Genomic DNA, 24,734 nt, shown 5'->3' with positions numbered 1-24,734 from the left:
CCCGAGGAGGCGGCCCTGCCGGCTTTACGAAAAAGTTGTTGGGAGAGATCTGGACTTTTAAGTCTTTCCTCGGCCCAATACAGGCTAACCGGGATTGGGGGCCCCGCCCACTGTCCTGGTCTCCCTGGCAACTGTTTTCCTGCCAGAGGTGCCCCTCTCCCTGTGTTACCCAAGCTACTTTCAGGCCCGCCTCCTTCAAGGTCCTGACTGGTTCATAGCAAATGTGGGTCGGCTAAGGAAGGCACTGAGGTTTGAGCTGCCGGGAGAGAAGCAGGAGTGTTTCAGCGGGAGGAAATGAGGACTCAGGAACGCCTGGAGGACCTGTGTGCAGCCTCTGGTCTGTTAGAGCCTCAGAAAGAAGAACTGCAGGTCCTGGGAGACAGTCACCAGGGTTCAGGCTGGAGACACCTGGGCCACTCTCAGAGCTGACCCCAGAACGGGGACCCCTGCGAGGAGGAGAGACTCCTGCTCTCCTGCACCCCTACCACACAGGCCACCCCCCAATCCCAAACTGCCTTGTTCATTAGTACTGGGCCAGTGGGGAAGAACTCAAGACCTTTACTTCTATCTCTTCTTGGTTTTTCCTCCTGAAGTCCCTATTTTTAGAGTTAGTGGCAGGGCAGGTCTTTCCAAGGAGGGGATGGGCGGGGTCACTGAGAAGCAGATGAGGGGAAGGGGTGGTTCCTACAAGGCTTGCTTCCCCTCTACCAGCTAGAGCCTCTGGGAATGTTGTGTGGGGAAGCTATTCTGGGCTGGGGGTGGTCTGTTGGTGGAACGGGCCCTCCCAGGTCTCTACCCACAAACCCTGACACCCCTCATCCCCGCTCCCAGGACCTCACTGTGTAATTACCATCCTCTCCCACACCGGGAGTTCTGCCCCCTGTAATTATCCTGTCTTGATCCACCCGGTTAACCTCTTTTACTCCAAAGTTCTCTAAGAGAAGTTGGAGGTTCAGAGGAGGGAGTTTGTGCCAAAAAGTTTGTGTTTGGGGGAAGAGGGTTGTATAAGTGGGATACAGTTGGGAACTCTGAGAATCCTTTGTTGTCACTTTATTTGCCTCTGGCCTACTGGAAGACGCACCGCCCTGCCCTCATCACTTTCCCCTTATCCTCTTAGGGCAGGCCCAGCCCTTCCTCTCTTTTCTACTTTCACTCTCCAGTCTCCCTAGGCCTCCCAGCTCTGCCTGTTTTTGTCACCTACTGCTCCCACTCCAGGTCCCTGCTGGGGTGCTGCTGGGGGTAGTGGCCAAAAAATGGCCCCATTGCCCAGCTATGCCAGCAGGAGGCACCACTATTCCACTATTCCATCTGTTGGTCAAGAAAAGGAGGGTTCTGAGCGCAATGTTTACTTCTCCAGGGATTTCAAAATACTGGCAGATGTGCTGACCCCAGAGGTGACAAAGAATGACCTGGGCTGCCAGATGAGGAGAGCTGGCGGGAAGCAGAGGAGAGCTGGAGGCAGGAATGTTCGGAGGGAATCCAATCTCCAATCTCTAGGAGAGAGCACAGGGCAGTGAAGGTCAAAGTTGTTGCCAGATGCGGTGTGTGTGCGTGTGTGGGGGGCAATGGTGAGGGTGTGTAGATGGCCAGAATGTCTGGCTGGGGTGAGAATGAGAATGAGAACCGGAAATTAGAGATGTGAGGGTAGGACAAACTGGCCTAGGCTCTGGCTGGGGGTGCCAGCGACCTGCACCCGTTTGAACCATGCCTCATCTCCTCACCCCTAGTTCCCTGAGCTGCAAGTCCACATTCATGGGGGGGAGACCAACCAGTTGGGAAGAACTTGATTGAATGTCTTCAAGGCCTGCAATGCCCTGCTGCACCCCTCTGCCCCGCCCCCCACCAGCCTATGCTAGGTGGCCCCCAGCATCCACAGCTTACCTTTGTCATGGCCCTCACCACACTGCATTTTTTGTCTGTGCCTACAGGTTGTAATCACCTTAAAGGCAGGGCCGTGTCAACTCATCTCCAGCTAGTTCCAGTGCCTGGCATGTTTAGGCTTTCAGTAAATGGATGGATGGATGAATGAATGAGTGAATGAGTGAATGAATTCTTTCTCAACCCCAAGGAACAGAAACCTGAGATAACCCCCCTGCGCCAGCAGTGCCTCTTTCTCATTTCTTCTATGTTCATCTCTGCTCCATCCCAGGAGAAACCTTAGTTGTGTGGGTCTGTGGCTCTCAGTGGAGACTGCAGCACTTCTGAGCCGGTCCTGGACCAGAACCACACAGCAAAGATCCTGGCCCAGGTGGTACACTAGGAGGCCACCATGGGCTGGAACTGCCTGCCCTGCCCACTCACCAGCTGGGCATCTGGAATGACCCCATTGGTAATAGTGCTACTGACTGGAAGGAGGCTGGGAGAGGAGCCAGGCAAAGGTAGAGAGAACAAGGGGCCAGAATTCATGGCCTGGGAGCCCAAGGAGTAGGGAAAAGAATGAGGCAGGAAGGGAGATGGAGCACTGAGGATGGAGCCTGGCAGTGGGGTCGGGGCTGGGTGGGGCTGGACCAGGAGCTCAGCCTTGGGGCTTGAACTGGGACTCTGGGCTAAGACCAAGATGGGCAGGAGGGGCCAAAGGAGGCTAGGTTGTCCCTCTCAATCCTTTCCTCAGCCACCTTAAGTGAGGTAATCAGATATTTCTCAAAGCAAAATCACTTTAACTCCCAGGAGTCTAAAAACAGTAGAATTATAAAGCGTTTATTATTCTGAAGGTAACAAAACTGATCCCCTTCATTTCTTCTGTGATCTTCACAACCGCCCCGTGAGATGAGGAAGGGAGTAGCTTTCCTCCTGCCTAACTGGGAGGAAGCCGAGGCTTAGGGAGAGTGAGAGTTTAGCAAAGTCGCTCCACTCACAAGTGCGTGCTGCACGAGTGGGAAGCAGAACCTGTCTTGCACCAGGGCTTCTGACCTCAGGTGCTTCTTGCTGGTGGCGGGTGTGGTGCATCTAGTACTGGAGTTTGTGTGTCAAGACCCTGGTTCTTACCTGCAGGTTGCCCCTGAGTGAGTGGTTTCATCTTTCTAAGCCTTACTTTCCTTGAAGTGAGGATGTAAGGTGACTTTGGCAATGATAATGTTCTCCTGGGTAGCACAGTGTGGTGACTTACTCTTGCCCAGACAACTGCAGGAGTCAGAGCCGGCCACCACAATAACTCCACCAACCAGTACCTTAGTGGTGCTGTCCCCGCAGAGCCAGTATGGGATATCTTCCTTGAGGGGCTGTGCTGAGCCCTGGTGCTCAACTGGGTCTATCACTAACTCTCTGGGGAGCCTGTGCTGGGGTGGTCCATGAGTCTTTCTACCAGCAGGACCCACAAAGCCGAAGGTTTTGATATAACCCTGTGGTCTGGGGGCTATCATCAAGCACCCATGCCCCCTCATACATACCTAAAACAGGACTCTGGATTTAAATTTCAGGCCCCCATTTCAGACTCAACTTCTTTACATTAAGTTCCAACCACCACCCTTCCTACCCTCCCCAGTGAAATGGCCTTGAGGCTGATGCACCCTTCGTTTCCTCTCTCCCTCTTCCCCACCCCTCTCACTCATGTCTATTTTCCCCTCTCACATCTTCCAACCTTTCCCACGTCTTCCACCCTCCTTTATTCTCCTCTATCACCTCACACCTCTCCCAACATTCTTTTTTTCTTTCCTCCTTTCTTTTCTCTTTTTCTTTCTTTCTTTCTTTCTTTCTTTCTTTCTTTCTTTCTTTCTTTCTTTCTTTCTTTCTTTCTTTCTTTCTTTCTTTCTTTCTTTCTTTCTCTCTCAGTCTTGGAGAAAACTGAGTATCAGAAAGTCAACCTCCCTCCCTCCCTCTCGACCTCCACTGTTCCCTCCTTCCTTCCTTCCTTCCTTCCATCCTTCCTTCCTTCCTTACTTCCTTCCTTCCTTTCTTCTTTTCTTCCTTTCTTCTTTCTTTCTTTCCTCTCTCCCTCCCTCCTTTCCTTCCTTTTCTTTGAATATTTCTCTGGGGGAGAGGATACCTACTCAATTAGAGGTCTTTTATTTTTTTATGCCTATAGTGCCATGAATTCACAGGGAGTGGGTTCCAACAGCTCAGTCTCCTTTACATTGGTTCTCACAAAGTGTGCTTCTCTGGTGCTTCGGTCGAACCCAGGTACCTTTTCTTTGGCTTCTTTTTCTGATCATTTTCCTTTGCATGTCTAGGGAATTTGTCTCAGCTCTTGAAGTGCTTAAATGCTCAATATGTATGTTAATTCTCTTGGCAAGAATCTTGCCCTTAACTTGTTTGTTTACAACAATGCCGACCACATGCTGGGTAACACTGTAGACCCTCCCAGTTTTGCCATACTAACATTTGTGGGCCATTCCTTTTGGAGCAGTGCCCATTTCCTAGGTGTCTACAATATCACCTTTCTTGTAGATTTGCATGAATGTGGCCAAGGAACAACTCTATGTTTTTTTCCTAATTAATTATTTTATTTTTCAATTACAGTTGGCACACAACTTCATGCTTTCTAAAAGGCCTAGAGAACATATAGCGAGTGCCTCTCCTTCTTCCCTTTGTGTTGGTCATTTTGGTGAACTACTAGAAGATGCAAATTAGGGCTGAAAGGCAACCCTTCTCTTTCTCTTTCCTCCTCACTTTCTCCAAGTCTCCTCACTTCTCTCTCCACCCCCACCCCCTTCCGCACCCCCAGCCTCTGCAGGTGGCAGTTCTGAGCTCACTGGTCCTGTTGAGTGGAGGGGAGAAGGTGTCTGGGCTCCCTGTATGGATATGGGCTTCAAGAGGCCTCGGGCACTAGCTGCAAGCTGCTGTGCATTGCACTTGGTCTGGCTGATGCCTATGTGCTCTCAGATGGCACCACTTTCACTTGGGACACCTGTGGCCATCCTGCTTTGGCCCTGGGTGGAGGTATGGTAGAGGTGGAGGGCAGTCTGTGGCTCTGCTGTGTGGGGAGGGACAAGAATACCCGTTTGAGTCATCTAGGACTCTTCTCACTTCCTCTCCCCCTCCCACAGGAAGACAGTCACCCAGTCCTTTGATTTGCCTGTGAAATGCCACCCAGATTTCCCTTCTTTCTGTGGTTCCAGCCTTCGCTAGCTCTTCGATGGACTGTGGCAGTGATGTCACAGGTATCTTTCAGGCCACCTGATATTTAGTCCTACTCATTTTATTGTAGGCCCAGTTGCAAGATAGGTCACCCTCTCGAAACTTCCCACCACTCCCCATTGCCTTTAGAACATATCCAACATAGACCTGGATTTTCCCAACAGTTCTGTCATCTAGACCGTTTCATCTGGTGTTTCATTTAGTGTTTTGTGAAGTATTCCAAAAAAAAATTACAGATACATTTCTCCCTCAAATATTATAGGATGCATCTTTAAAGAAGAGTAATTTACCTATATAATCATACTATCATCATAACTAAAAAAAATATTTCTCATGTCTAATTCTCAGTCCATATTCAAATTTCCCCAGTTGTTCCCAAAATGTCTTTCACGGTTGGTTTGATTCAAAGGCCAAGCATTATACTTGGTTGTTGTGTGTCTAAATTCCTTAGTCTTCACTTCAGACTACCCTACCTCCCGCCTATCTTTCCCCACATCCTACCTGAGCTCTTTGAGCCACTCACGCCCAACCTCCCATGGACTTTTACAGGTGGCTCTTTCCTTGTCAGTGGAACTGAGAGCTTGCCCCTTTAGTCTCTAAATTCACCTCGGAGAGCACTACTCACCTCTGTGAAATCCTTTCTTTTTCTTTTTCCTTCCTGGGCTGAGGCACCACCTGTCCCTCTCTCTGAGGTCATCCAGCTGCCACCAGAGGTTTCTGCTTCTGTTCACAGTGTAGGCTTGGTTTTGCCTCCTGGCAGAGGGCAGGGCCATTGTTTTCCCTCTGCCTTGCTGGCCGTCCCTTCCCCCAGCACATGCCTGGCATTTAGAGGCAGCACAATAAAGAAACCGCTGAATACTCCTTTCTTCAGTACCTTCCTCCTCCTCCACAGCCTGCCTGCTGTGATAACTAGGGAGCAAGGTCCAGAATGGGCTTGGTGTGTCTTGCTGGAAGGTTGTGATCCTGGAAACTGGTTCTCAGCACAGCCCAGATCTTCTTCCTTTTGCTCTTGAAGTTTCTTTCCTTTTTTTGTGTACACACACCAAGACTCAGGAAGTGGTTCTTGAGTCAGGACCCTAGGAGCCTAAGGGGTGGGGCCCAGGCTGGGGGAGGGGGAATGTGCTGGCTGGTTCTGTCCTTGGCGCATTTACACAGCTCCTTCTGGGCACCACCATGGTACACAAGGGAGTGAGGCAGCTTGAGCCTGCCACCTCCCCTTCCAGCCTTCACCTGGCTTTACGCTCTGGGATGAGGTCTGTCTGTTAGGATGGGATGGGGAAATCCAGGGGATAGATGAACTGTCTGCCTTAGTGTCCATCCACCCACCGTGACAGGCTGATCCAGAAGTAGTGGGGGCACAGACCTTGTCAATCCTCCCGCAAAGGGAGGGACCGGACTCTGATGGATCATGATTGACTGAGTGGAATGGTCTGGAGAAGAGTTTCCTCTTCCTCTCAACCCATTACTCAGGAGCCCTAGAAAATGGAGAAGAGTTTAACAGAGGGGGACAGGAACACCCACTCAAGAATGTTGGGGGACTCCCAGGATGTGAGGCTGGGGATTTTTTTGGAAGTGTTTTTTCTGGCCCCATTCTATCCCAGGGAGCCGACAGCGCCCTCTGCCGTCGGGGATGGACTGGGGCTTGAACAGAGATGGAGCCCGAGGAAAAGAGTGGGCTCTGGTGGAGGACAAGGAGGCCTGGGCATTCATCCCTGCTTTTGGCTACCAGACAGAACCAGGCGGCTCTCGGTTCTCCTTTTCTACCCCAGTTGGCATGGGAGTGGAGGCGCCAGAAGAGGGCAACCCCAGCAGGGGTAGGCGCTGTCTTCAGGTCCGGGCCCCTTGGCCTTGACCCAGCCTAGGGCTCGGCCCTCCCCTCCGTGGCCGGGTGACTCAGGCCACAGCTGTTCCCGCGTCACATGAGGGAGGCCGGCGGCCACACGGCCGGGAAGGGGGCTGGGGCTGGAGGCTGGGGCGGGGCCGCGCGGCGGGCGGGGCCGGAGCCGGGGGGCGCAGCTAGAGAGCCCCTGAGCGGCGGCGAGAGAGGATCGCACGGCCTCGAGGAGCCCAGGTGAGGCGGCGGGCCAGGTCGGCTGTGGGGTCTGGGGGGTCGCCAGCAGCCCCCTTCTCTAGGTTCGCCCAGGCCTCCGAAGACCCGCCGCACTCCGGGCCTCTCTGAGGTTTTCTCAACTTTGTAACTTTGAAAAGTTCCGGAGGCCTGGGCGGGGCGGGGAGCGGTGGGGGTGCCGGCCGCATCTAATTTTGGGGGGTGGTCAGAGCGGAGGGGAAAGTGGCTAGCAGTCAGGCTCCGGCTGAGGACAGTTTTCGGGACTGGTCGGGCGGGGACGGGGTATTTAACGCCTGCGGCTGGCGGCCGAGGGTGGGCGGCGGACTCGCGCCCTTGTTTGCGCCCTCGGATCTGTCCCCGGAGGCGGCGGGCGGGCCTGGGCTGCGCCGCGGTCGCCCCCACCCCTCTCGGGCCTGGGAGAAGAGGGGGCTGGGAGACGTGGATCTGACCGCGGGTTTCCGTGTGGGCGGGGCCGGGAATGGGGGCCGAGCAGGGAAGGCCTCGAGGGCCGCCAGGGAGCCCGGAAACCGAGGGCCCCCTCGGCCGGTTCTAATCCCCCTGCCCTCCCCTCTGCCCCAGGTCCGGCAGCCATGGCGGTGGAAGGAGGAATGAGATGTGTCAAGATCTTGCTCTACGTTTTTCTGGTGGCTTTTTGCGTGAGTGGGGAGTAGGGGGGACGATGGGAGCGTGCTGGCAGGGTGCGGGGAGACCTGGCTTCGGAGTGCAGAGGGTTGAGGGACCGGGAATGAAGGCAGCTGGAGACCAGATGTGGAAAGAAAGCCCGGGGAACGGCCGAAGACAGCATGGCCACCCCGTCCTCCAGCCTTCAGGGACCTCTGAGGCTGGTTTGGATGACAATGGTCAACCTCGGTACTCAGCACCCTCACCCAATTCCTGGCCCTTCCTGTCTGGTGACCCAACCACTTGCGATAGGGGCAGTGGGGCAACCAGCCAACGGCTGATGTACTGATGCTATCTCCACACAGTGGGGCTACCCTGCCTTCCCCGCCCTCCTCCAGCCTTTCTCCCTTCTCCATCTCATCATTTCAATCATCCCTCTTCACCCCTCCCAGCTGCTTGGGGGTGGGGAAGGGCTCTGCCCACCTCAATTTGCTCCTGCTCTTGGCTCTTGCCTTGAGAGGTTACTGTTTGTCCAGGGAGGGGCACATCCAGGGAGGGGCACACACCACTCCTGTCTCCTCCTCTGGGCCTAGTTGGCTGGGGAACTCTAGTCACTGCTGATGGGGATGGGTTGGGCATGGAGGATAGTGAGAGGGCAGTTCTGGGAGCTCGTGAGGCCCAGAGGAAGTACTACTCTGTCAGGAATATGTGCCCTGGGGTCAAAGGTTTCAGGGAACTTCTCTTTTTTGCATTTGAACAAACTGTGGGCAAAGATGGGTCATTCTCCTCCCGCCCAGTCAAGTTTCCTGGAAGGTTGAGATCCCTGACCGGGTTAAGTCTGTGTCCTGGGTGTACTCGATGCCTTCCACCACGGAGGGTTGATGAAGTTGTGTTTCTGGACTAACCCTGACCTGCCCTCCTTGCAGGCCTGTGCAGTGGGACTGATCGTTGTGGGTATAGGGGCCCAGCTCGTCCTGAGTCAGACCATCAGCCAGGGGGCCACTCCTGGCTCCGTCTTGCCTGTGGTCATCATCGCAGTGGGTGCCTTCCTTTTCCTGGTGGCTATTGTGGGCTGCTGTGGGGCCTGCAAGGAGAACTACTGTCTTATGATCACGGTGAGTGGGGCATGGGGCCAGTGTGGGTGTTTGGGACTTCTGGAAGGTCACTTCTGTTGGGGGGTCACAAGGGTGAGCGAAATGAGGTGGGCAGGCGAAAATCTTTGAGTTCAGAGACTGGCTCGGCCCCTCACTCAGATTCCAAACCTGACTCCCATCATTTGCTCCTGCAGTTTGTTATCTTCCTGTCTCTTATTGTGCTGGTGGAGGTGGCTGCAGCCATTGCTGGCTATGTGTTTAGAGACAAGGTAAGCAGGGAATAAGGGGACGGCCCTGTTACAGAGGCCTAGCTGCTCTGGGACCCCGGTGCTCTGAATTCTGACCTCAGTAATGCCTCTCCTTACTCTCCAGGTGATGTCAGAATTTAATAAGGACTTCCGGCAGCAGATGAAGAATTATCCAAAACAGAACCAGACGGCTTTGATCCTGGACAGGATGCAGGAAAATGTGAGTGGGGTTGCTTGGAGCAGAGGGAATAGGGGTAGAAGATTCTTATCTCCATATCGAAGGTGGAGTTTCACTTAACAACCTCCCCCATATCTCTTCTCTCCCCCAGTTCAAGTGCTGCGGGGCAGCTAACTACACAGACTGGGAGACCATGCTTCTTGAGCCCAAAGGCCGAGTCCCTGACTCCTGCTGTATCAATGTCACTCAGGGCTGTGGGATTAATTACAATGTGAAGGAGATCTATACCGAGGTAGGGAGGAGGCTGAGGTGAGGTAGCAGGGGACTTGGGAACTTGGGTAATGTTTCAAGAGGTGAGAGGAACCAAGGATGGAGGTGGAGAGGGTTGGGGCTCTGGGAAGTTGGAGACCAGGGATGGGGAGGAGGTAGGGGAATGATAGGGGTGAGGTGGAAGGTATCAAGGGTCAGGGAGAGACAGATGGACCAGGGGAGGTGGGTGGGAAGTATCTGATGGTGTTCTTGCCCTGTACGCCTGCCACCCTTCAGGGCTGTGTGGAGAAGATTGGGTTCTGGCTGAGGAGCAATGTGCTGGTGGTGGCTGCAGCAGCCCTGGGCATTGCCTTTGTGGAGGTGAGAGGCACCCTTGGGATTCATTCTAGGGCATCTGGGGAGCAGGGGCAGTGGGCAGGAGGGTGCTGAACAGGAGGTACTGGTCTCGGGAGGGGAGCCCTGGGAATATTTGGAGTCTCTTTGGTGGGTTGGTGGTACTTTGTCCTTCTGACTCCTCTCCATCTCCTCTTTCCTTCTAGGTCCTGGGAATTGTCTTTGCCTGCTGCCTTGTGAAGAGTATCCAAAGTGGCTATGAAGTGATGTAGGAGGTCTGGTCTCTTCAGCCCCTCTTCTAGGAGGGTGGGGTAATATACTCCATGTTTTTCAATTAAACGGATTATTTTTTCAGACCGAAGACAGTCTCAGTTTTTCTTAAAAGAGTGATACTTTATCTCTTCCCCTCTCCTCTGGGACCTTGTTCTATTTGCACGTCTGGGACAGGCAGGCCTATTTTGGGGAGTGTTTGGCAAAAGGGGGTTTTGCTGAAGAAGTTGGTTGGGCTGGCGGTGGAAGCGGGGATTGGGAGGAGGCTGTGTCCCACTGCCCTCCCTGTCTCCTAGTCGTGTGCTGCCAGGCTCAGTGCTGTAGCATTCATGAAGCCATTTCCTGCAAAAGTCAAAAAGATTCCCCACAAAGGCCCTACCTGGGAGAGGCCAGCCCAGGACTACCATGGACATCTTCTCCCTGGCTTTTCGTCTGCTTCTGAGAGCCTGGCAATTCCCTCCCCTGCTCAGGGGCCTGGCTCCTTTCAGGGTGGTGATAGGTTGCTTTGACATCTGTGTGGCCAGCGTCCATCCTTCTTGTCTTAGATTATAGAGAATTTAAGTAGGTACTGCCTTTTTGCCATGGAGACCACCCAGCCTGGCCCCGACGCCTCCTCACCACCTTCCCTTGCCCCTCAAAAAACATAACGGCCATTCCCACTCCAAACTCTGAATTGCAACATTACTCCATGTAGAAAATAAAGGAAACGTCCAACAGTGCCCTCTACTGGCCATTTCTTTAGGTGCAGCTTCAAAGATCACCTGGAGATGCAAGATAGCCCCCTTGCGCCCCCCAGTGGGTGCTAGTCGTTTTGTCAGCACTAAACAGGCCAGTTATCCTGGGCCACGTCAGCCTAGGGTAGTAAGCATTTAAATGGGGTACCTTCATTTCTGTCCACTAACTTTTATTGAGTGCCTATTTTGTGCCAGACACCAGGCAGTACCAGGGTGTGGACAAATAAAGTTCTTGCACTTGAACAATCTTGCTGGAAGGCTAGATTCAGTAGACTGCCTGGGCAGGCTTGGGAAAGACCCAGGTGAGCACAGCATCCACCAGGCTGGCTGGCAGGTAGGAGGCTGGCAGCCAGAGCAGCTTGGCATCCCAGCCTGGACTGTAGCGAGTTCTGGGGTGACGAGCAGTCAGGGCATGCTCCACGCACCTGCTCACCTTGGTCAGGTCCGGGTCACAGATCAGGTTCAGGAAGCGCTTCCACACTTTCAGGTCTGCAGCCCGATAGGTGGTTGTAATCAGCATCCGCGTCCCACTCCGGCCCATTCCAGGCCCTCTCTGTGGGTCCCGGGGCTTGTTGCCCCACAGAGGTGAGAGGGATCCTTAGTCCCATGCCTAGTTTGGGAAGTGGGCAGGCTCCACCTGGCCTGGGTGTTCTATGGCGTCTCGTTCACCCTCACTGCCCTCCCCACCTCCTCCCAGCAGGCTGGTGCAGGACTGGCTTTTCTGGCACTCTCATTTGCCTTCATGTGCCCCGGCTACTTACACTTGGTGAGGAAGGCCTCCCCATAACAGGCTTGCGTGGCTGGAGGCAGCCGTGCCCAGTAGGCTGACAGGGTACTCCCTAAACTCTCCGGTTTTGTTATAGAAGTTCGGAAGAAGCCGGGTTCTATGATGGAGACTCGTACCCCAAAAGGAGTGACGTCCCGCCTGAAGTGAGAGCAGAGGGAGGTTTCTGGATTCTTGCCCTTACAGGGAGGGGATGTTCAGGAACATGGGTGGGGGGCTAAGATGGGAAAGTTATCACAGACCAGGCACCGGGGTCCTGACAGTAAGGGATATCCCAGCTGCCCTAGGATGAGGGGCAAATGGAATGGGGACGGAGATATTTTTAAGGTTTGTTTTCCTTTGTATTCTCTTCTGTAACCTAGAGCAGGGGTCAGCAAACTTCTTTCAATACTGCAGCCCTAGTCTACGGCCATGCCACCCTGAACACGGCGGATCTCGTCTGATCTCAGAAGCTAAGCAGGGTTGGGCCTGGTTAGTACTTGGATGGGAGACCACCTAGGAATACTAGGTGCTGTAGGCTTTTAAAAAAAATACTGCAGGCCTAAAAATTAATATTACGTAGGTACTTATATAACCATTTAAAATGTAAAAACTATTATAAGCTTGTAGGCAGCTGGCCAGATCTGGCCTGAGAAACACAGTTTGCCAACTCCAGACCTAGAACCCCCTTCCCTAGCTCCCAGGACACAGGGTTGAGTCCTGGGTGCTAGATATGAAGGGTATAGACTGGTATTTGCTGAGAGGAAAGTGGGAATACATCCAACCACCCCAGCACAGATGTACAAGTCCAAGTATAAAGTATATGTTCCATGGTGCTGATTGGAAAATTAAAAGACTGAGGGATAGGGACAAAAGTCAATATAGAAATTTTTTGCTGAGTGATGGTGATGAAGGCAGGCTTCCTTCAGAAGGTGGGCTTGGCTTGGGGGACTTGTACTTCTACTCAAAATTCAAGCCTTCCTTCCGTGTTGTCCTTCTCAAGTCTCTCTTGTCATGGGAGGTTGAACATTATTGTCTAAAGATGAGGGGCAGAAGGACAGAATGACAAGGTTCTTTAGGTGAGCAGAGAGTCCCAGTGTGGTCCTGGGTAAGTTATGTTACTCTTAAAGGTGTTAATACCTGCCCTTATAGGGTTGCTAGGAGAATTAATGAGAAAACATTATGTAAAGGTACCAGCTCATTGTAATAGTTGTTGTTATTAATAATAACACTAATAATAATGATAGAAGGCTTTTTGGGGGCCTTTTCTATATGCCAGGCATTGTTGAGGCCTTACAGGTACCTCATTTTACTCATAACATCCATGAGGTGGGTCTTCTCATTCTGATTTAACTGAGGTAAATGGAACTAACTTTTAAGGTTCACATGAGAGGCTGAGATTTGAACCCATTAAGCCCTAAACTGTCTCCTCTGAAGTATTCCACATGTTTTGGTCATCTCTGCAGAGCAGACACTAATTCTTTTGTTGAGTGAGCTGTCCTTGGGGGGCTGGGAGCCCAGGGCCCTGCCTCCTCACCTCAGGGTGTCTGAGAAGGCCTCCAGGGCAAACTTGGAGACACAGTAGCCCCCACCAAAGACTGCCAAGCGACCCGCGATGCTGGTGATGTTCACCACGTGGCCCCGGGCCTGTTGAAGTAGGGGTAGCAGGGCAAGGGTGACGCTGATGGGGCCCAGTGTGTTCACATTCAGCACCTCATGGAAGTCATTCCGGGCCAGCCACGGTGTGGGCCCAGACATACCAGCCACACCAGCATTATTCACCAGACCAAAAAGCCCTGTGGAGAGGTGAGACATACTGAGGGGAGGTGAGTCATTGCAGTGGTACCTCTCCTTCCTAGACCTGAGCTCCTTCCCCTCACAGTCCCTCTGGCTTCCCACAGCCCCTGCCAGTGAACACCCTATACCATGTTCCTGGTGGCTGAACCATACTCACCTGTTTCCCCAACATGTGTTTCTACCCACTTGGTTGCCTGCTGGACACTTTGGAGATCAGTGACATCCAGTAGGGTGTCAGGCCACCCGCTGTAGGTCCTCTGCCCCTGATGGGGTCAGGCAGCTGGCCAACACTCGGAAGACTCTCTGATCCAGTCTCAGTGCCAGAAGCCGCCCGAAGCCTGAATCACAACCAGTGATGAAGACGAAGGCGTCGCTTGGGGGCAGGCTCCGCTGGTCTCTGAGCACCCACAGTGCTACCCAGAGCAAGACTCCCAGCAGTAGGGGCAGCCACATGGCTGCAGTCCAAGTGACCTGCAGGTGACAGCTAAGGCTGGGTAGAAAAACTTGTCTAGTTTACTCTGGCACCTAATATCCTCCCTATTAGTCTCTGGTCCCAGCATTTTGAGGAATAATCTGCTTGACAGATAAAAGACAAATTACACCTCATTTGGGAAAGCAAACGATCTGGAAAGACCATATATTAATGGCCAACTCAGTGAAAACCGAATGAGCCGGATCTTCTTGTTTGCTGTCATCTCTTCTCTCCTGCTAAACCAGGGACATCTGAACTCTCTAAATGTAAGCTGGACCTTGTTTTAGGAAACACAAAGAGTCCTGCATTTCAGTCCTTGTGGCTCCAAACTTACTGTGTAATGCCGAGCATCTCACTGAGCCTCTGAACCTGTTTTCTCATCTGCCAACGGTGACTAACACCCATCACACACACCGGGGAGTTGTGGAGGATCGAAGGGGAGCATATGTGACGAAGCACATTAAAAGCTTAAAGCTTTGAGTTGTCAATACATGTAAAATCTTGCAAGTTTTCTCCTAGCATCCCGGTTTCCAGTATCTTGCTTACCTTCTCTGGAGAAAGCTGGAAGGTACAATACTGGACACTTCTTTTGCTTGTTTGAGAGACTGCTCTCAGTCTTCCCAGGCTCCCACACGAGCTATAGCTAAGGCCAAAGTCCGCAGCCAGTAGACTGATTACCAGAGGTATGTGAGCTGGACTGCGGGAGGGCTGGGAGGAGGTGCCTGAAAAGCTGGAGCCTGCCAGCTGAAGCCAGCGATTGGCATAGGCCAGGCATACCAGGACCCATTTCTTGGCTATCTTTTCCAGCCAGGGTTCCTGACCACCGCTGTCATCGATTCCCAGGAGGAGAGATGTGTCAAGGATGGCTGCTGCCCCTCTTTGTTGGTGACCTTAGACCTGCCATTCCTCCCCCTTCATGCCTAAAGTACTCCCATGCCCAAGAGTTAATCTTCGGCTGGGTCCAGACTCATGACACTGCTTAGCACCAGGCTGGGAGGGGCCATGAGCACATGGAGAGGCAGAGCGCCAGAGCTGAGACCAGACCCACTCCCTGTCTTATTTCTCCTCGGCAGGAAACTGAAGTCCTGAGTTAGGAGCTTGGGGCAGGGCCCACTGAGACCTTCTCTGGGAGGTGTGGAGAACTCCTACTCTCTGCTTACCCAACAGGCACCTGTACCAGGCCCAAGGAGGAAAAGAGAGTTGGGATAAGAGGTAGCTAGTTCCATCCTCTACCCAAAAGGTGCCTGTCCCTTAGGAAAACAGTCTCTGACCCTTCCACCTCCACTCCCCATGCTGAGTTAGTAGCTCCTTAAAACATACCACAGAGAAATGGAGGCTTGTGTTTTATTCATGGCCTGTCAGCCTCCCTTCTGCTCCAAGGGGAGGTAGGAGGAGCGGGTAGAGCGGGAGGGAAGAGGGGCTAGGACTGGGCTGACTGCAGCTGTCCTTTGTAGACGTATTCCAGGGCGGTGGCAATGGTGCGCATGTCCAGCTCAATGCTCCGAGCCCAGTTCTCCACATCCCCGATTTCCTGGGAAACGGAGGGCGTGGAAGTCCATGAATCAGGGCGAGTAGAGTAAGAGGAAGCTAGTTCCATCCTCTACCTAGATTCATCACCTAGGGGGTGAATGGGGCACTTTCCACACATCTCGTACAAAGGGGTTTGCTTGGATCCACCAACTGCCTTTACCTCTTTCTCTAGCTTCTCTGACACTAGGGGCATAGAGGGGGTTTCTGGGACCATCCCTACTTCTTCTGTAACCCCAGGCCTGAGGTGACCTGACTGGAGGCAGTCAGTGGGGCCCAGGATGGGGCTGGTGATGTAGGGAGCATGGCCCACCTTGAGTGCCTGGTTGAAGTTCTCCACCATCCCGATCCATTGGCCTGTCTGCTTGGCAAACTGGGCAGCCTGAACCTGCAGGGTCTTCACCTCATGGTCCAGCTTTCTCTGGTTCATGTAGGCCTGGGCCACACTACAGGTTGGAGGAGGGAGGAGGTCAACTCATCCAACTGGTAAGAGTGGTCTTTAGGACTAATATCCCACTGCAAGAATGGGAGGCCAGCCGGGAGTCAGGCTGAGGAAAACCTCGTGATTTTGGCCATTCTGGGATATGATGCAAAAGAGACCAGTTATATGCAAATGAACCCAGCTCCTTTCTCCCACTCCAGGATTCCCGGGAGAGCCTAACTGGGAGCTGACTAGAAACATATCATATCCTACCCCACAAAGGAGTTCCTGAAGCTGGATGGGGGAAGGGAGAACTAACCTGGGGCGGGGGGCAGCTATCCCTGAGAAAGAAGCTGGGAACATCTAGCAGCAGGGACACATCTGGCAGTGATCGGAAGCCCAGGGATCTGTGCAAGAAGTTGGGAAGGAACTTGGGCCACTCCCTGAATCTGGGGCGGGATGGGAGAGCAACCCCCTCCCCAGGAACTCAGGGTCAAGAGAAGATCTCCCAGGGGCTGCTTCTTGGCTCTCAGTCTCTCTCCCAACCCTTTTCCTTTTGCCCACACATATGAATGAACACACATGCACACTTCTCCCTTCTGCTCCATGCAATAGTTTTTCTTTTCTTCTCAGTCAAGGTGCTGGCTGCAGTCAGGTTGGCACCTGCCCCCATCCCCTCCCAACTCTCCAGCAATAACTGTGCAACGACTGTGTAATAATTTTTTTCTCTTATTGGCTGGTGAATCTTTCACTCCCCACCCCAAAGCTCTAGGTCAGCTGGGAGACTCCGCATCCGGTGGCCCCACCCACTGGAATCTGTGGAGGCTGGAGGGGGCATGGGGTTGGGTGGGGTGGGAGAGAGTGGGAAGGACACCTGACAAGGACTGAGATAGATGAAGCCTTTGTGTTCCTTTCTGGGGACTGAGAGGAGCTGTGGGCAGCAACACAAAACCCTTTCTAATCTGGCTTTGGCTTAGCTGCCCTCAATCTAAAAGTGGGGTGGCCCCTGGCAAAGAAAGAGGAGAGGGAGAAGCCTGGGCCAACTTTACAGCATAGCCTGGGAGGCGCCAATGTGGGACGGAAGAAAGGGGGTAGACCCTGTCCTTTCTCTTTGGGGACAGCTGGGCCATGGTAGGGGGTGGTGTAGGAGCTGAAATAGTAAAAGCAGGGGGCTTCCAATGCTTCACGATTCCTCTGAGAGTTTCTGAAATCTCAGTTTTTCCTGTGACTTCCTGCTTTCTATTATTCATACTGAGTGAAGGGAGAGGCCGGAAGGTGGTGGTGGTGGTAGTGGTGGTGGTGATGGGGGTCTGCGGAGATCAGAGGCCCCGACCACAGCCTTGTCTTCCCCTAATCTTCCCCAGAAATGAGTAATGAAGATGACAGCCCCTGCCTGGATCACTTGGGTGACTCAGTCTCTGGATTCACAACCAAGCTATTCTACTTGCCCTGGGGTGGAAGGCATCATACTGCCGCCTTTCTTCCAACAGACCCCCTATCAAATCATCATCTCTGCACTCTTCTGGGTCAAGAGACAATATTCTTTGCTCCTTCTCAAGTCTTTGGTTGTTATTGGCATTCTCATTTAGGACTGGAGCAGGGGGTGGTCCCTGGAGACCCAGAAGGAAGGGCAGGGACAGCCTGGCTCTGCTATAGCTCTTGGCATAGGTTCTGCTCTCACCCTTACCAGCTGTGTCATCTCTTTCCTGCCAGCTGCTCCCCAGGCTTGCCAGAGGGTGGGAGGTAGAGAAGGAGAGGGTAGTAAGCTGTGGTGAAGGAGGGTGCCCTCCCTCCCACCAAAGTGACAGCTGGACTTGGAGGGGTGAGGAGAGGTGGGCAGATGGCATCAGGTTGTGAGCACTAGGGAAGTCATTGTGGGGAGGGGGTTAATCTGGCTGTTCTTCCAACCAGTGCAGCTGCTCCTCCCTGCCCAATGTTAAGGGTCAGAGCTGACTCAAGCCTCTGTCCATAAACTTAAACCGGGTGGGGGGAAGGGTAGAGGAATGAGTGGAACATCACATCCCCTCAAGAGCAATCTGTACCCGATAGACCTTGCCAGTGCCTAAACTTGGGTGGGGGGCGGCTGGTGTCGATGGGAAGAGGTTCATACCCCACATTGAGGTGATCCACCAAAGCTTCAGTCAGGCAGGTCGCTGCAGTGATAGCTTCTCGCCTTCTTTTCTCTAGGGGCAGGGGAGAAAGGGATCGGAGTGGCGACTTGGTTTTTTGAGGGGTGGTACTGAAGGTTCCCCACCCATTCATTACTATTCTGCTACCTGCAGGAATATCTCAACTAATCACAGAGTGCCAGAGCTGAAAAGGACTTTGACGAACATAAAGCAAGCCCTTTCATTTTAGAGGTGAGGAAGCTGGTTCTCTGAGAGGGGAAGCGATTCGTCAAGGGGCGCTAATGAGTCAGTGGCAGCGTCCAGGACTCCCCAGACTCCCAGGTACTCTTTTCCCACTTTCTTGGCCTAATGATGAGCAACTCCGGATTCTCAGTCCGCGTTCAGAAAACAAGAGCCCCACGCCTGTTTCGGTGGTTTCAGGCCTCCAAGAAACCCATCTCAGTCGGGTCCCCAACACCCTTCTCGCTTTAGGAGCGTCCCTTCCAGGATGAGAGGCTGCCTGGACCAATCGGCGCAGCGTTCCAAAAGCAGGGGGCGGAACTAGGAGGCCGCGGTGACAGCGTGGGGGGCGTTACCGAGGGCACAGGAGTGTTGCTAATGGGACCAGAGCCCGTTGGCACGGGAACGGAATTTTCAAAAAAGCCACCGCCCCCTTTCCGATGCCTGTGCCCACCAGCCCGCGCCCTTCCCTGGATCTGGGCCGTTACTCGAGGTCCTGGCCCCGGGCTGAGGCTAGGCCGCGGCGGGAGAGAAAACCGCAGACCGGATATTCGTCTCACCCTGCAGCTCCTTGCGTTCATTCTGCTTGGCCTGGTGTTCCTTCAGCAGGCGGGAGAGCATGGTCGCTAAGGACCGGGGCCTGGGTGCTGGGGGCTGGGCAAGGCCGGCCCCTTCCGACTCCGGGAGCTGGAACTCACTCCTCAGCGGCTGAGGGGCCGAGTCACGTGACCTTAATGTCACGTGAGGCCGAGAAACCGCCCCCTTTTCTAGGCGAGGTTGGCAGATAGTGAAGATCTTGGCTGGGAAGGGAGGGAACAGTAGAGTGTTGGGGGCAGGTGAGCTCTTGTCTATTGGGGGCTCACCTTTTGGTGAGTGTTGAAAATTTTCTTTAGCACTCATATTGCAGAGTCCTTTTTTAACACCTCCTTTGGATCTCAGGCTTGCGGGGTGGTTGGTGGGGGTTGGTGTTGCCAGGTTGTCCATCACAGTCTGGTTGTTGAGAGAGCGGAGGCTCCCTGGACTCATTGAAATTCCTTTCCCTCCTCGCTTTTCCTTCCTGGCAGCTCCTGCCAGTTCTCAGTTGATTCTTAGCTCCCTCTTTCTAGGAGGGACCACTTTCCTTTCTAGTCCAGCTCGCTCTTTTCTCACCACCCCGCTGAGTTCCCTTAGCACAGGGTGGTCATTGTAGAGAAGCAGCGTTTTAGGTACTTCAAGCGGCCTCCTAGGGAGCTTTGCTAATTTGGCTGGCTATGTACGGTGAGTGGGCAATTCCATCTCTGTCCTTTTGTGGTCAGAGAATGAGAACCCATTTCAGTCTCACTAGAAGAATAAGTGCTGCTGTCTAAGTAAAAGGTAAATTACATAACACCTCTCTGAACTAAGAAAAATGCTTCCGGGATTAATTCCAACAAGAAAACGTTATAAACATTATCAACATATTCTTGCTACTGCCAGTCTCTTTTGGTGCACTGTGCACTAACATGCTGGCTAACTTTGGGCAAGTTGCTTACCCATTCTGGATTTGGGTTTTCTTCTTAGTAAAATAAAGGAACTGGATTAAATAAGTCATTGGCAATCCTGGCTAAACAGTAGAATCACCTGGGGAAGTTTTTAAAAATGCCCCGGCCCTAGACTAATTAGATCGCTGAGGGGTGGAGCCCAGGCATAAGTTTTTTTTAAAAAAGTTGTTCTAAAATGAATTGAAGGTTGAGAATCACTGTACTAAACCCTGTCTAAAGCTATTTCCAACTTTGGCATTCTCTCATTTTGTGATTCAGTTACATAGTTGAAAATTGACTTCATTACATCAGCTTGCAGTGGGAGGAGACATGGGTGCTGATTGAGGTGGAATAAAACTCAGATACAGAGCAGTGAAGTAACAGAGCTCACAAGTGGCAGAACTAGGATCCAAATCCAGGCTATCTGACCCCAGAGCCTGAGTGTAACCACTGCACTATACTGAATACACCATGGGAGATAGCCCAGGAAGATATCTCCCATGTCACTGTGCCCTTCCATCTTGTGGGGCATCAGATGAAGGGAATACTGGAAGGGGAGGGGTTTTTGGGAAGAGGCTCTTATCCAGAGAAGGGCTGATCAATAGAAGCGGGAAGAGTGAGAGCATCACAGGGCAGCCTGGCCCAATCTTTCTCCCACTCTGGCTTCAGCTTTTAACTGCAGTGAGCAAGCAAAATAGAGGCAGATTGGAAGGTGCCTGGTGCATCACTCTCAGAGCTGCGGGGCCTGAGAGAGAAGGGTAGGGGTTGGAAGGGGTGTCAGAGAATAGTGACCTGGGGAATGTGAGACAGGGGGCAGGGGCCAATGAGGGGGATTGGCGTTGGGGGTTTCAGCCATCAGACTGTGAATGTTAAAATGAGGCTAAGGGAGAGTGACAGGCCCATCCTGTATTACCCTCACCCCACTTGGCACTACCATCTGACATTTTTCACAATCAGTATAGAGACTGCCAGGATTCTGCAGACATCAGCCCTGCCCTCCTCTCTCACACACTGGCTGTTCCTTTGCCCTAGAGGTGGGCAGAGGGACATGGGTACTTGTATCTGGGGACCACAGCTGATCTCTCCAGAGTCATCCTCCAGCTGCTCTTTTTCTGGGCCCTTCTTGTTCACTGTCTAACCTCAGTTTCTGCTGTGATTGAAGCTCAACCCCACCTGCCCGTGGTAGAGATGGACACAAGTTGCACTCATATTTGGAGAATGACTCTTGAAATTTGAAATCTCTTTCTGCCCACCTCTCCTTACAATTTCCCACCCAGATTATTTTCCCTTAGAATGAATGAATGCAACTCCATGCTATTTTTCTCCACTCATCTCCCTATTCTTTTGAGGTCTCTTTCAGAGTTAACTTTAATTAGTAAGCTTCAAGCTGACTGGCTGGGATAAACATTAGGGTCGGAAGCGGCTTAGTTGTTAGGGATTGGGTGAGGACTGAGGGAGGACGTGACACAAGTGGAGGAGGCTTCTCATAGTGGGAAATCTGGCTGGGCTTCAAGAGGGGGCTGTTGGTGATGTGGCCAAGTTCCAAATGTTGGCCTGAAGCCAGTGCTCAAAGAAAAAGGGCCCTCAAGACAATTTAAATGGCTCTCTGTGGGAAGTGACCTCCCAGTCCTCTCCAAGATGCAAGGGTTTTTTCCTTGGATCCTCAAAGACCAGAACGGTCAAGTCATGTCCCCACTGACTCCCCTCAATCACATTTATATTCTTTTTCTCCCAGCCACTCCCATAGTTCAAGCTTTGGCTACAGCCAGAATCCAGAGGCAGGCAGAAGGATTCCAGTGCTGGAGAGGTGGGTGGGGTGAGAAAGTACTCATGTTGTGTGTTGTGGGGAGGAAAAGGCTGACCCTGGGCCATATGCTTCAAGGCTCTGCCAGATGAGGTGGAAGGAGAAGTTAACCCTGCAGTCTGTGTTCTGAAAGTGTTGGCTTGAAAGTTAGAGCAGCTGGAAAATAGGGATCTCAGATGGAGAGGAAAAGAAGGCTGTTAGAGGGGGAAGGGGCTGGAGAAGTTTTCAGCTTTTATTCAGACAAGGGCCAAAGTCTTTGCCGAGCCTGGGAATTTATTAATTTAAAAAATTATTTTGAAATAGTTATAGACTCAGAAGAAGTTGCAAAAATAGTACTTGAAGTCCTGTGTACATTTCACCCAGCTTTCCCCTGTGGCAACATCTTATATAGTTGTGACACAATATCAAAATCAAGAGGCTGAGGTAGCTACAATACTGTTAACTAGCCTATAGGCTTTATCCAGTTTTCATCAGTGTTTTACATACATTTATTGTGTGTGTGTGCGTGCGCGCGCGTGCATGTAGTCTGTGTGTGTGTGTGTGCGTGCGCGCGCGTGCATGTAGTTCTATGTAATTTTATTCCAATTTATTTGGATAGATTCAAATAACCATTGCCAAAATCAAGGTACAGAATTCCTTCATCACCACAAAGTAACTCCCAGTGCTATCCTTTTATATTCACTCCTCCTATTCCTGTCCCCTGGCAATCACTAATCTGTTCTTCATCTTTATAGTTTTATCATTTTTACAATGTTTTAATGAGTGGAATCAAATAGCGTCAGCACTAGCTTTAATTTAATGAATTCCTAAACTCTCGACTCAAATACAAGAAGTTCTCTGACAGGTTGTTTATTCTAATGTTCAACTTCCTCCAGTCTTGGGATACTTCTAGAATCTTCATTCCCCCCTTCATCTACAATATTCCTATGATATTGCTCTCCACTCCAACAATTGGTCTCACTTCTCCTTCAGGAAAATCTACATGTCTAAACTTAACCAGGCTGCTCTAGGGCCCTTGCATGTCCCCGCCTTCCTCTGCCCCACTATTTATAGCCAGGCTAATTTTGGGTGGCCTTTCTCTCTTCTTTCCTGCTCTTTCCTCCTGTGGCCATGAGGTGACTTCTCAAATATTTGGGCAGAGGAGGTCAGAAGTAGATTCTTAGCATCTGATTTCAGCCTTGGATTTAGCAAGAGCCAGTGGAGTGGAGCTGGAGGGAGGCAGAAGCTGCAGGTGCAGAGAGGAAGGCAGTCGGGGTTCTAAAGGCATTCCGATTCTGGCTGGGCTGAGTTGGGAGTTCCAGGTTCTATCTTGATTTTACTCTTCTGTGTTTTCACTTCAGCCCTTCTCTATTGTCTGTGGCTCTGAAATAGAAAAGGGATGGAGACGGCATATGTGGGGGATAATAATAGTAGAATCCTGGTGCCAGCCTGCTAGCAGCACATGTACTTCCTTGATAGCACCTGTTTAAAGTTGTGCTAGTTCCCTGGAGGAGATGGCCACAAGCATAGTGTTGCAAAAACGAAGGCCCAAATCTTCAAATGTGTAGTAGTAATATACCCAAGGCAAGAACTCTCGCAGGGTCAGGAGAGTGAGAGCCTACCTATTTGTCTGTTTGTTTTTTTTTTTTTTAAAGTATAACCTTGCACAAAGAAGAGAGACAAAGAGAGCATGCAAAGAATAACTAGGTAGGACACTACTGGGGCTTTTAAGAAAGGGAAGGAGAAGAGAGAATCTTAAGAATATAATGATAGTGTCCGAGGGGCAGAGAAAATATTAGAGACATTGAGTAATAGTCTGAGAAAGATTCCAAGTGACAGAGACAAGAAGGAAGGCAAAAGTAGAGTTTGGAATGAGAGAAAACCAGATAGTGAGAGAGGGAAGGGGAAGGTAGACAGATGGATATACACAAGACCAATACTCAGTAAGAAAGACAACTAGTAAGGGGAGGTGGGAGCAAGTGAGGTTCCAGTTGTGCCAAATTGTTTCCTATCTCTCCTTCTGGCTCCGTTTCTGGATTAGAGTTATAAATAGCAGAGAGTTGGAAAATGTCCCTCCTCCCTTCGCTTCTGTCTTAGCCTGAGGGGAAGAGAGAAGGAGAGAGAGTGGCCTGTGATTCCTTGTAGAGATCCCTGCAAAGCCCCACACAGCTCCTGTCTGGGCCAGCCCAGGTCCACCCCCTCCAATCCCCACCCCTTTGGAGCAGGGGTCCCCAATCAGTCCCTGGCCTATTAGGAAACCCACCGCACAGCAGCAGGAGGTGTGTGGTGGGCCAGGGAGCAAAGCTTCATCTATATTTGCAGCAGCTCTTCAGCACTAGTATCACTGCCTCAGCTCCACCTCAGATCGTCAGGAATTAGATTCTCATAGGAGCTCCCATCCCTGAAGGTGCCATGGGAGGAATGGGGGGTAGACTCCAGAAATAACTTCCTGCGAGAGCATTGCCATAGGATGGTGCCAAAAAGGTTGGGGACAGCTGCTTTGGAGGGTGGGAAATGTACAGTCCTGGGAAGGGTCTGGGAGCTGGAGACAGCCTCTTGGGTCCAATCTCTTTCATCTTTACCCTTCTTTGGCAACCCCCACCCCCAAGCTTATTTTCTTCTTCCACTATCACCCTGAGCGTCCCTCCTCCCCGCCCCTCTGGCCTTTCTTTCTCCATGTCTTTCTCTTTCTATCTGCCTCCTTTGCCCCTCTCCCCAGACCTGCTGAGTTTTTCTTTCTCTTCTTGCCTGTCTTTGTTTCCCTCTGTTTCCCTGAATGCTGAAGACTTGTTACTGCCGAGCTCTGAGGGGTGGGATGGGAAGAGGCGGGAAGTGGTTTGACTGGAACAGCATGAGAAGTGGTCCCCGTGACCAAAGGGGAGGAGGGAGAGCTAAGGTCGACCACACAGGACCCAGGCCCGAGACTGTCCCCCTTTCATCTCCTCTCTTTCTGCCTGCATCCCTCTCTTCCCAGACTCCTTTAAGCCTCATCCACTTATGTCTTTACCTTCCTTTCTCTTTTTTGGCTCCTTTCTCTCTGTACTTCTCTCTCGCTCCCCATTGCCAGGCGCCGCCTCCACCCTTCGCTGGCTCGGTAACCAGTCCAGGGTTAAAGGGAGCGCGCACAGGGGGCGGCGAGGTGGAGCTGGGGTGGGGCTGGGTGCCGGGTAGCGAGGCCTCCCGCCGGGGTATCCCTTAGCGGTGCGGCGCGGCCTCCACCTGCCGGAGAGGGGGC

General features: G+C 52.2%; 3 protein-coding genes, 2 long non-coding RNA genes and 1 other non-coding gene across 6 annotated transcripts in view; 2 read left to right on the top strand and 4 right to left on the bottom strand.

Moving 5' to 3' along the window:
* Positions 1-1,035: 1,035 nt before the first annotated feature.
* Positions 1,036-6,150, bottom strand: LOC112477419. The gene is made up of 2 exons (XR_003045459.1): positions 5,699-6,150; positions 1,036-1,493 (listed from the first exon to the last, which is right to left on the bottom strand). It is a non-coding gene; the product is annotated as an uncharacterized LOC112477419 (long non-coding RNA).
* Positions 6,151-7,010: 860 nt separating this feature from the next.
* On the top strand, positions 7,011-10,246 carry CD63 (CD63 molecule). The gene is made up of 8 exons (XM_006908863.3): positions 7,011-7,144; positions 7,721-7,797; positions 8,689-8,877; positions 9,051-9,125; positions 9,229-9,324; positions 9,434-9,574; positions 9,829-9,912; positions 10,092-10,246. Exons 2-8 carry the CDS (start codon positions 7,732-7,734, stop codon positions 10,155-10,157), a joined length of 717 nt encoding a protein of 238 aa, XP_006908925.1. The 5' UTR covers positions 7,011-7,144; positions 7,721-7,731; the 3' UTR covers positions 10,158-10,246.
* Positions 10,247-10,382: 136 nt separating this feature from the next.
* RDH5 (retinol dehydrogenase 5) lies at positions 10,383-15,108 on the bottom strand. The gene is given in 5 exon segments (XM_025044721.1): positions 10,383-11,378; positions 11,651-11,814; positions 13,190-13,448; positions 13,607-13,686; positions 13,688-15,108. Coding segments are annotated over 5 exon segments (942 nt in total). The 5' UTR covers positions 13,903-15,108; the 3' UTR covers positions 10,383-11,154.
* Positions 12,075-12,193, top strand: LOC112477432. The gene has a single exon (XR_003045466.1). It is a non-coding gene; the product is annotated as a 5S ribosomal RNA (ribosomal RNA).
* Positions 15,109-15,251: 143 nt separating the features above from the next.
* On the bottom strand, positions 15,252-18,955 carry BLOC1S1 (biogenesis of lysosomal organelles complex 1 subunit 1). Its single transcript, XM_006908861.3, has 4 exons — positions 18,778-18,955; positions 17,980-18,052; positions 15,762-15,894; positions 15,252-15,452 (listed from the first exon to the last, which is right to left on the bottom strand). The coding sequence occupies exons 1-4, from the start codon at positions 18,836-18,838 to the stop codon at positions 15,342-15,344; spliced, it is 378 nt and encodes a 125-aa protein (XP_006908923.1). The 5' UTR covers positions 18,839-18,955; the 3' UTR covers positions 15,252-15,341.
* A 3,136-nt stretch (positions 18,956-22,091) lies between these two features.
* The window catches only part of LOC112477417, a 3,052-nt gene continuing 409 nt past the window's right edge, over positions 22,092-24,734 (bottom strand). Inside the window, exon 2 of the long non-coding RNA XR_003045452.1 lies at positions 22,092-22,882. This is a non-coding gene — a long non-coding RNA (uncharacterized LOC112477417). The remainder of the gene's footprint in view (positions 22,883-24,734) is intronic.

The sequence above is a fragment of the Pteropus alecto genome, unplaced genomic scaffold (assembly GCF_000325575.1).
Source record: "Pteropus alecto unplaced genomic scaffold, ASM32557v1 scaffold433, whole genome shotgun sequence".
Taxonomy (NCBI): domain Eukaryota; kingdom Metazoa; phylum Chordata; class Mammalia; order Chiroptera; family Pteropodidae; genus Pteropus; species Pteropus alecto.
The sequence above is the reverse complement of the archived record's forward strand: the minus strand, read 5'-3'. Positions and strand labels throughout refer to the sequence as shown.